Source organism: Mixophyes fleayi, chromosome 8, assembly GCF_038048845.1.
Source record: "Mixophyes fleayi isolate aMixFle1 chromosome 8, aMixFle1.hap1, whole genome shotgun sequence".
Lineage (NCBI taxonomy): Eukaryota > Metazoa > Chordata > Amphibia > Anura > Limnodynastidae > Mixophyes > Mixophyes fleayi.
The window spans coordinates 97,482,262-97,494,189 of record NC_134409.1 but is presented as its reverse complement, the minus strand read 5'-3'; the positions used below and the strand labels follow the sequence as shown (position 1 = coordinate 97,494,189).

The 11,928-nt window shown below is 37.2% G+C and overlaps 1 protein-coding gene across 1 annotated transcript in view; it reads right to left on the bottom strand.

The window, feature by feature from the left end:
* Positions 1-5,306: 5,306 nt before the first annotated feature.
* The window catches only part of KCNJ4 (potassium inwardly rectifying channel subfamily J member 4), a 97,357-nt gene continuing 90,735 nt past the window's right edge, over positions 5,307-11,928 (bottom strand). Inside the window, exon 3 of the mRNA XM_075182948.1 lies at positions 5,307-6,948. Coding sequence (XP_075039049.1) covers positions 5,646-6,948 — 1,303 coding nt within the window. The 3' untranslated portion in view covers positions 5,307-5,645. The remainder of the gene's footprint in view (positions 6,949-11,928) is intronic.

Below are 11,928 nucleotides of genomic sequence, written 5' to 3'. Positions count from 1 at the left end.
CCTAATTGTACATTCATCATTGAGTTATCCCACATACGTTAGTATACAGTGAACATAACAAATTAACATTTTTGAAAAGCAATGTAAGTTATACATGATGGGCCTGGTTCATTAAGGAAAGTAAGGCAAAAGCAGGAGTAAGTTTTCTCCTGGACAAACCATGTTACAATGCAGGGGTTGCAAATTAGTTTATTATTTTGCACATAAGATAAATACTGGCTGCTTTTTCATGTAGCACACAAATATTTAAATTATTTATTTTTGCACTGAAATTTAAAGTTGATCTAAGACATGCCCTACACCAACTATAAATCTGTCCTCACATTTTAGATTTACATCCCCTCCAATGCAACATGGTTTTGCCAAGGTGCAAAGTTACCCCTATTTTTTGCTTTACTTTCCTTAAAGAATCAGGCCCGAGATGTTATTTTATTATTTATTTATTAGTTTTTTTGAGTGATTATACAAACACTCTATTGCACCAATGTATTAGAGATTTATAAAAAGGTTACCAAAAGATTAGGAACAATAGCAGATCCCTTAATGAGGACACTTTTTGAGTAATGATTGAGGTGGTAGTTTGGAGCCCAGAACTGTTTCATTCATCAATAGCCTTAGGTATAGGTATGCACATGGTGGAAGGCTGTCATTTCAAGAAATAAAATCTACTGATATCTAATGAAGGCAGTGTTATCTAAAGCCATATATCTAAGTTGCGCGGTTGATCAGAACATTATTATTAAAGAAGAAGTTTAATTATTTTGTGATTTAAACAGGGCCTTAACAATGACTATGCGAGAGTGGTGACCGCCCAGGGTGCAACGCTGAAGGGGGTTGCAGTTTGTGAATATTTTAGGTTAATTTGTTCAAAATTGAGATCTAGAGGTCGGCAGTTTAGCTTCTTATCCCAGGCGCTAAAATTTTAAGTTACGGCTCTGGATTTAAAACAATAGGCCCCAGACTTGCTTCTATCTGCTTGCATCTAAATAAAGAATATGAAGGTGGCAGTGGGGGATCGGGCAGAGACATCATATGCAGATATTAGAGGTGTGCTAAAATACGATTGTTTGTTACTGCACTTTTTGTAGGACCTATGTGGACTAATAGAGAAGTAGACAAGCATGGAGATAAATAGTTTATACATCCATTTTCAGTCCTCCATTTTCCATTGGACAATTTCTATAAAATTAAATTTTTTTTAGTTATTGTTTTTTTTTATAAATGAAAGAAACTTAACTAAGTTTACCTGTATTTTCTTTTCTTCTGTTTCAAAGAGTTTTGCAATTATTGACAATAAATATGTGCTCTGCATAGGTCATACTCCACATTTCTTATCACTTCCAAAAATAATTTTGAGATATATTTTCTTTAAACCTACAACTTTTATAGAATATAACTTATAAAAAAAAATAAAAAAATGTAATGTTCATGCTAGTTTTCTGTACTTCATAGAAATAAATATGTATTATTTCAGTGGCAATCATGGAATGTGTGACTCTATAAACTTGTACCACCCCAGAATTTTATATACTATATATTAGTATATATTCAGTATGTACTCTTCTTCATTGTGACTGCTTTACTACTTTTTTTACTATTACATTGTAAATTATTCATGTTTTAAGCATGATTATATACTTTGCATAATATCTTTTGAATTATGAAATACCACAAACTATATTTATGAATATAACAATTAGGGCAACTTACACTTTTCTTTGGGAATCTCATCAATCCGTATGACATTTAGGCTGTTGATTAGGAGATAAAATCATTGGTAGAATTATCTTAGCTACTTGACTATAAAGTAACCAGTTATATCATGGTCATTTAAATAGCTTATTTAGATCAGCCAATCCATCATGAGTGGTTAAAAATGAAATAAGCCCGGGTCCTGCTTCATATTAGAACAATATGTTTGTGTTCACAGGCAATAACATGGTACAAACGCTGAGATCACAGTGCAACTAGAGAAAAGCTGCATGTTCAGTCCATTTTGCCACAAGTGAATCTATTGGACACAGGTAAATTATATTTAATCATACTATTTAATTGTGCTTATGGTGAATGTGTTATTTGAGGAGCTGTCATACACACATGGCACTTCTTGATTGCTCAGCTTGTGACAGGACACAATCAGAGGAACTTTTCAAACTGTTGGAATCTGAACTGTTTGGGTTACAAAGTCGGCCCTCTGGATATTTTGGAATAATTTCTATCAATAAGGACATTGTACTTATAAGGATATCAACCATCCCTGGATTATATAAAGACGTTGTATTTGTACCCTCACCTTAGAGTTATCCCACTAGGTGCAGCCCCTTCGACCATTATATAAAGCTTACCAGATGTGTATGGCTATGTGGAACATTGAGATCTCCAGTCTCTGCTGTGTATAGTAGTATCTCATATAAAACTTAATGGGCAGTAGTTCTCCTTTAAGTCATGTGTTAGGAAACTGAGATAGCAGATCATGCAAATGTTGCAATGAAAAGCACATAGAAGCTTGAACTATCCACGCGATAACATTGACAGACAGTGCCATAACTAGGGCTGTGGGAGAAGGGCAATGATTCAGGCAGAAAGCTGAAAGGGGGTGCAGGATTACAGATATTTTAGGTTAACTTGGTTAAAATTGGAGGCTAGTTGACAGCAGTTTTCCTGCTTGCCTTAGGCATAATAAAAAGTAAGTTACGGCTCTTTGGCAGGTGCCTAGCGCTTCCTAGGGTTAGAGGGCCAATCTGCAGAATATTAAGTGCAGCTTGAGAGCTGAAATTGTGTGTCTTACAAGATATGTACACTGACCAAACATTAGCATAATCATTGTAATATTGCTTGCAAAAGTTGTTTAATATGAGTGTGAGCAAATGTTGTAAAAATGTGAAGATGATTTTAGGAGGAGGTGGTCCACATTTACCATATGTGCAGTTTTCTTTTACTTATATTCCTTTTTTATATTGTTGGTAATATACTGGAAACATATTGATGATTGCAAAATTGTGATATTGAATTCCAAAGAAGGCCACCTATCCACAACATAGGGAAGAATGTCTTAATATTATAGGACATTACCTTACAAGCCATCCAGAATTTAATATACAGTAACCTCACTTTAAAACTTTCTCATATTATTGACCTAATGTAGTGTGTGTGTGTATATGTTATATATATATATATATATATATATATATATATATATGTAATATATCAATATCTCTAAAACAGAACTCATTGTCTTTCCTCTGTTCAGACTCCCATCCCACCACAACCTCTCTATAGTCGTCAACAACACCACCATCTCCTCTGTCACCCAACTCCACTGCCTGGGTGTCACCCTCGACTCCTCTCTCTCTTTTGCCCCCCATATTCATGCCCTTGCCCAAGCCTGTCGCTTCCAACAACTACGCAATATCGCCTGCATCCGTACCTATCTCTCTCAGGATGCCACTAAGACTATCATCCACGCGCTCTTCATCTCCCGCCTGGATTACTGCCACCTCCTCCTCACCGGCCTCGCCCACTCTCATCTCTCCCCCCTCCGCTATATACTCAATGCAGCCGGGAGACTCCTCTTTCTCTCACGCTGCTCCTCCTCTGCCTCTACTCTCTGCCTCACCTTACACTGGCTCCCCTTCCCCTACAGAATCCTTTTCAAACTCCTCACCACCACCTACAAGGCTCTCTCCCACTCTACTGCCCCCTACATCTCTAACCTCCTCTCCAGTCACACTCCTGCCCGCTCCCTGCGCTCAGCCAATGATCGACGCCTATCCTCCACTCTTATCACCTCTTCCCACTCCAGAATCCAAGACTTTTCCTGTGCTGCCCCCCTTCACTGGAATGAACTCCCTCATTCCATCCGCCTCTCCCCTACTCTGCTCCTTCAAATGTGCGCTGAAAACCCACCTCTTCCTTAAAGCCTACCAACCATCCACATAACCCCTGCACTCGCTCTCCCTCTTGCCTCATCTAGCTCCCCCTGTGCCTGTTCTGTTTTCCTTCCCTTAGGATGTAAGCTCACATGAGCAGGGCCCTCTTCCCTTATGTCTCCCTACCTGTTCTTCTGCTCCGTTTTTTGCACTAGCCAGCCTGGAGTTTCTGAAGTATTGGTATTTTTGTTTATTGTTTTGTACTGTTTCATCCTGTTTAGTCAACATTTTGTACTGTGTACGGTGCCGCGGAAACCTTGTGGCGCCTAACAAATAAAGGATAATAATAATAATAATTAGCTGCACCCATTGTTCTTGTTGTGTGTGTTTTTCGGCCTTCCACTTATATATGTTTTCAAAAAATCTCCTTCTCTATTGCATTAGTACTTTAATTTCTTATTGCACATTTGTTTAGAGGTTAAGGATGGAGGGGGGTAGGTAATAGGTCATTTTGCTGCTATCTAAAATTTAGTATAGCACTCAGAGTTCTGTTTAACTGAGTTTTAATAAAATCGAGGTAATGGAGATCTGGAGGTAAATGTATCAAGCTGAGAGTTTTTCAGTGGGTTTGAAAAACCAATCAGATTCTAGCTATCATTTATTTAGTACATTCTACAAAATGATAGCTAGAATCTGATTGGTTGCCATAGGCAACATCTCCACTTTTCAAACCCGCTGGAAAACTCTCCGCTTGATACATTTACCCCCTGGTGTAACAATACATGTAATATTTTGCACGTTTTTTACTATGGGGTATCAATTTTAAAATGGAAAAAATAATAAATTACTATTCACACTATAGATAGAATAAAGGGGTTGTCTGCCTTTGTTAAATAACTGCCTCAGCATCGATATAATTAATTATGCCTATAACAGGGGACTGTATATGCTAGACGTGGTTTTAGATTATGTCTCTGTGTAGGCTATGAGCAAACATGAGGGGTTTTCTACAGCACCCCGGCATTACCTGCTCTCTGACATATTCTGCGGTCTGACTATATACACACTCCATTGCCACTAGGTCACACTCACAAGATATTGTTTTATGTGGGTATTACAATATCACTAAGATTGACAGGAGAGTTGTGGGGGAGATAACAGGATGATGAGGAACAGAAAAGTAACAATGGCTTCCATACTGAATTGTGAGTTCTGACAACAGAATTACTAGCACCATAAAACAAAAAAATAAAGAAAATAAAGTCCTATAATGATACTTACATTAAATAATAAGAAATAGAAATATGATTAGAACATCAAGTGATTATTTGTGCTTAAATAATTTTTTTTTGTGTCTACATTGAAAATATGTTTTGCTTTATTTTCATTACAGCTGCCACCTGTGTGCCATTTTGTATGCATATCAGGAAAAAAAATCAATTTATAAACATGTGTGGCTTGGAAGAGCACAGATTAAAGATTTATTTTTCATTTGCATCTGTACAAAAATTATATACAATGGATGTACCCAGCCCTGTTCCCTGTTTCATCACAAGAAAAAAATGGCTGATGTGCCCTGTTTACAGAGCATATTTATTCATACTTGTTGAAGTGGAAACACTGCTGGAGAAATGAATATATATCCAATTAAATATTTATTGCAGTGCAAACTGTCTTTACTTTTATAGGGAATAAAGACTTCAGACACAAGTATAAGTACATCACCACCCTGAAAAGCTTAGCCATAGGGAAGCACTGTCAGTCCTGGGACTGAAATTATATGGCTGACTCCCTTCTGTAAGAAATGTTGTCTAGCGCCATGGAGGCCTGTAGGCGATCTAGTTCTAAATGACTCCCCATAACATGGATAACTCCTTCATCTGGAACACCACCAACAGCTTCTTCATCCTCATCCTCCTCTTGGCTGAGAAGAGCCAGCTCATTTTCATAGCAGAAGGCGCTTGGGGAAGGTAAAGCAGTTATACGACTCTCATGCAATTCACGTGCACTGCACACAGGGGTTCCTGGCACCTGGTAGGTTTTGTGGAAGTGTGAATAGTCTACTTTATAATGACTCTTCTCCTCAAATACAACAGGCTCAAATCTTTGTCCCCAACGGATCTCACTTGCTAGGTAGGAGCTGCGTGCTTGAGTGGTCATAGCTGTGGCCTCCACCATCCCTTCCAAAATAACAACAATCTCAAAGTCTTCTTCCTCCAACTGCTCTTTCCCCATTGAATAGAGTGGGCTCTCCTCATCAATCTCATGTACTATAATTATGGGGGACACTAGAAAGATACGATCCAGCCCACTGTCATATCCCACATTCAGGTCCCGTTGATCCACAGGGAGGTACTCACCCTCTTGGGTTACATATGGTCGGATCAGTTGAGCTCTTACGTGGGCTTCTACAATGTGACTTTTGCGCAGATTGCCAACCCTCCACATTAGACAGAGTTTACCATCTCTTAGGGCAATTACAGCATGATGACTGAAAAGTAGAGTTTGGGCCCGTTTCTTAGGTCGAGCCATTTTGGCCATTATTGTTCCGATCATGAAAGAGTCGATGAGGCATCCAAGGATAGATTGTGCCACAACTGCAAGTATGGCTAAAGGGCATTCATCAGTCACACAACGGAATCCATACCCTATTGTAGTCTGTGTCTCTACAGAGAAGAGAAAAGCTTCCACAAAGCTGTTGACATGCATCAGACATGGTTTTGGTGGGCCTGATCTTCCTCCAGCAGTCACTCCAACCACTAAATCCCCATGGAAGAAAGCAATACACCAAAAGAGGAAGGCAAAGAAAAGCCAAGAAGCTAGGAAAGCGGCAGAAAAGATGAGCAGCATATAGCGCCAACGTGTGTCCACGCATGTGGTGAAGATGTCAGCCATGTACCGTTGGGACTTGTTGCTGAGATTTGCAAAGTAAACATTACATTGACCATTCTTTTTAACAAAGCGGTTACGCCGTTTCCGCCGGGAATGAGGATGGTGGAGTGAAGAGGTCCAATGACCATTAAGACCCAGAGTTGGCAAGCGGAGACCTTCCTCGTCTGTGGATACAATGCTGTACCTACTGTAGAAGACACAATGAGAGTTGATTAGATGAAACTAAGGTTTAAAGTGTTGTCTACAGTGAACATAACAAATTAACATTTTTGAATAGCAATGTAAGTTACTTTTTTATATTTTTTTTTATATTTTTGAGTGATGATACAACCTCTTTATTGCGCCAATGTATTAGGGATTTATAAAAAGGTTATCAAAAGATTAGGAACAATAGCAGATCACTTAAAAAGGACACTTTTTGAATGATGCTTGAGGTGGTAGTTTGGAGCCCAGAACTGTTTCACCCATCAATAGTCTTAGGCACAGGTATGTACATGGTGGAAGGCTGTCAATGCAAGAAATAAAATATACTGAAATCTGTTGAAGGCAGTCTTACCTCAAGCTATATATCTAGGTTTTAGTTGATAACAGCATTGATATTAAAGTCGAAGTTTAATTATTATGTGATTAAAAACAATAAGCCGCAGACTTGCTTCTATCGGCTTGTATCTAAAAAAAGAATATGAGGGTGGCAGTGGATGATCGGGCACAGACATCGTAGGCAGACACAAGAGGTGTGCTAAAATACGCAATGATGCCAACTGCTTGCTACTGCTTTTTCTACGACCTATGTGGACTAATAGAGAATAGACAAGCATGGAAATAAATAGTTTATACATCCATTATCCAACCTTCATTTTTCCTTGGACAATTTTCTTTGTGATTGTTTTTTTTTTTTAAAAAAACCCCACAGAAACTTAGCTAAGTTATCTATAAAAAAATATTGCACACCTTATGAATTTTCTTCTTTTTCAAAGAGTGTTGCAATTATTGAAAATAAATATGTTCTTTGCATAAGTCATACTCCACTTTAGTTATCATATCCAAAAATAATTTTGAGTTATATTTTCTTTAAAACTGTAGCTTTATAGAATTAACTTATTAAAAAATAAAATAAATTGTATTTGTAATGTTTACACTAGTTTTCATGTTTCTGTACTTCATAGAAAAAAGTTTATATTATTTTAGTACATGACAAGCATGGAATGTGTAACGCTATAAACTTGCCCCACCCCAGAATGTTATATACTATATATCAGTATATATTTAGTATATACGCTTTTTCATTGTGACTGCTTTACTACATTTTTACTATTACATTGCAGATTATTCATGTTTTAAGCATGATGATATAATTTGCATAGTATCTTGTAATAAGGAAATAACCCCAAACTAATTTTTTTAATATAATAATTAGGGCAACTTATACTTTTCTTTGGAAAGTCCTTGTAAGAAGTGACATTTAGGCTGTTGATTAAGAGATAAAAGCATAGGTAGAATTGCTACTTGTCTATAAAGTAACCAGTTATATCACAGTCATTTAAATAGCTTATTTCGACCAATCACTCCATCATTAGTGATTAAAAGTGAAAAATGCCTGGTTCCGGCTTCATATTAGAACAAAATGTTTGTGTTCACAAGCAATAACGTGGTACAAAATTTGAGATCACAGTGCAACTAGAAAAAAGCTTTATGTTCAGTCTATTTTGCCACAAGTAAATCTATTGGACACAGGTAAGTTATATTTAATCATAACATTTTATGAGCTCACGGTAAAAGTGTTGTTTGAGGAGCTGTCACATACACATGGCACTTCTTGATTGTTCCGATTGTGACAGGACACAATCAGAGGGACACTAATGACTTCTCAAAGCTCTGCATCTTATGTAACACAGGATCCTATTTTTTGCTCTCTGAGGCTTTATCAAGAACCATCTGTGACTGTTCCACACTCAGCATAACTGAGTTGCCATGACAACATGAGGCCTTGGTGGCGTCTAACAGGAGCTCAGGGCTGTAATTTCAGCATCAGTTGCAGGCAGGGACACAACGGGGGACCCAAATGCACCTTATATCACATCCCCCAACTGCCTGGCCCACGCACCCTTGACTCACCCCTATCTACATGTACTCTGAGTGGGGGTGTGATGTCACTACATGACATCATGATGAAATGATGGCCGGGGTTACAGAGTGAAGCTCAGTACTTATATTTTGTGACCCACAAATTGCATAAGTTTCACTTCTGTTTTACAGTCTGATCTTTTTTTTTCTATGTAACTATGATACAACTAGTTCAGCGTGATCAAATGCTTTTGCTAATTCTCAATATGTAAATCTAGAAATATTGAAATGTATATAATCAGAGTCATTGAATCTAGCTAACCTGTCGACTTAAAAGTTTAAAGTTGTGGACTGATTCTTACCATTGAATATTTTGGCATTATTCTACTATTGTAGAATTTACAAATTGCGCTAGGAATAAAGTTTCTTGCAGCTCAGTGATATTTTGAGCTCTCCTACTTAAATGAATAGGTTCATCACTACAATGTTACTTTACTTTGATTGAAATGTATCTATAAATTATAGTCATAAAACACATCCATCTCTTCAAATATTTTGTTATCATTTGGAAACATAGGGACTGATGCTGAGTTGGATGTAATTTACACTAAAAGAAAAAGCCCAGATTCTGAGTCACAGGCATCTCAAGATGCATCCAGCTCGGTACTTTTTGCATATATGACAGATTCTTATCTGGCTTACATCAGGCCTGCTTAATCCCACATGCACATAAAGACGCAACCTGGTTATAAAAAAGAGGTCCTCCATGTTTATATCAGGACATACGGCTACAGTTGAGTGTATCAACAAGCATTTAGAGAACCTAATATCATTTGATTATTACATTGTTAAGTCACCATCACTAGTCAGTGAGCGCTTAACTTGTGATATATATTAAGCAATTTTTTTTTAAATAAATCAAAAAAGCCTATATTATATGCATAGTGAATGAAGAAAGCATCTATCAGATTCAAAGGGGAATTTCCAGTCAGCCATAGTGGCTAGCTAGTGGTGACAGCCATCATCATCATCAGCTAGTATTTGCAGAGGGAAAAGATCTGTCTCCTGACAGGCAGATATGAGTCTTAGTTCTGCTGTGCCACAGCCTCCTTTACTGTATTCGGTCTACATTAGACCTCCCCTCTCCTCCCTTGTCATAAGTCACACATGTGTATATATGTGCAACTCTCTATGCATCCCTATGTGTGTGGCTTGTTTTCTGGGGTTGGGTACGTTAGTGCGATTAGTGAAACTCTGACAAGATTTACCCCGACTACTTGAGGGCGACATTGTCCTTCCCTGCACACTTATAATTCCTACTGTTTGTAAAACTGACGTCAAAGTACTGCGAGCACTGAACATCCCAGCACGACTAAATTACGTCACTGTGCTACGTGACTCTATTATTGCTGTTATTAAGGGGGTAATGGAAAGCGGCAGCAGCTGTACAATGTACAAGCGTTTGTCAAAAATATTGTACAGGCGCCACCACCTTCCATTACCCCCTTAACAACAGCAATAATAGAGTCACGTCACACAGTGACGTCATTTAGTCGTGCCAGGATGTTCAGTGCTCGCAGTACTTGGACGTCAGTTTTACAAACAGTAGGAATTATAAGTGTGTCGGGAATGACAGCGTCACCCTCAAGTAGTCAGGGTAAGTCTTGGCGGAGTTTTGCTCATCTGTAAATTGAGTACCAGCGGTTTTCTGAGTATGTGCAGAACAAATTTGCGGATTTTGCTTTACACAAATAGGCGTACCTCAAGCTCATTATCAGGCCCATCATATTTCCAAATAATGTAGCCATATTATTATCCTTGTTGTATGAGATTTCAAGTATACATTCCACCTTATTCCAGTTTATCCTTTCCAGAAAACATAAAACGCAGCTACTTCAGTTCTAACTAACCAAACAGGTAAAATAAAAACAGCAGGAACAAATAGAGAATCAGTTCCGTTAAGTAGACTAAATATTTAATCGTAAATGTTATCACCAAATTTATATATAGGCATATAAATGTTCACTCAAAATTGATTGTTATGTGTTTTCTTGAAAGCATTAAAATCATTTAGATGAATTTTTTTTGCATTTGCAATACATTAATAGAAAGAAAGCCAGTGTGGACATGTATGATATATTGTAGCTAATGTGTGACAATCCAAAAGTGAGAACAGCAATCTATGAAAACTTTGTAACTTAGGTTGAATTGACTACAAAGTCTTCACTTCACCAATATAACAGAATGGGCCTGATTCATTTAGGAAAGTAAGACAAAAAAATGAGTAAGTTTTCTCCTGGACAAAACCATGTTCCAATGCAAGAGGTGTAAATTAGTTTATTATTTTGCACATAAGATATATTTTGGCTGCTTTTTCATGCAGCACACAAACACTTGATAGCTTTATTTGTACACTGAAATTTAAAGTTGATCTAGAACATGCCTTACCCCAACTATAAATCTGGCATCACATTTTAAATTTGCCTTTCCATCCACTGCAACATAGTTTTGTCAAGGTGCAAAGTTACTAATTTTTTTGCTTTACTTTACTTAATGAATCAAGCCCATTGAACATGTTTAAAAACTAGTTAAAATTAACCCTTCCTGTAGAATCTTTACTGCCTGTAAAATTCCATCACAACTTTTATGTTTAGAACAGTTTATTATTTCCAATTTAACCAGTCATTGCTCAGACTCTCTTATCACTAGTTAGAAAGCACTTGGAGGCAGCTTTCTGTAAGAAGACATTTAATTTCCAGCCTGTTTTTACCGCTTTATCAATGTATCTTCTGTGCCACAATATCTGTTCAATGTTGTATACACTTTTAATGACAAGTAGATAGGCATGCATATGTTTCTTAATGATTGAAAAACAAAAATGTACAATTTCTAATTAATATATTTTGTGACAGTATTTTTATACAGTGCTAAATTTACTGATTAGTAAACAAAACATCTTGACCATGTTAACTAACTATATAGAACATCAATATCGGTAAGAAATTGTAAAAGCAAACTACAATTAGTGCTATAAGTTCACATATCTTGTTTTAACTGTGTAGAAACTGTTTTGTATTGGGTGGACCTTCAAAGCCAATAGTAC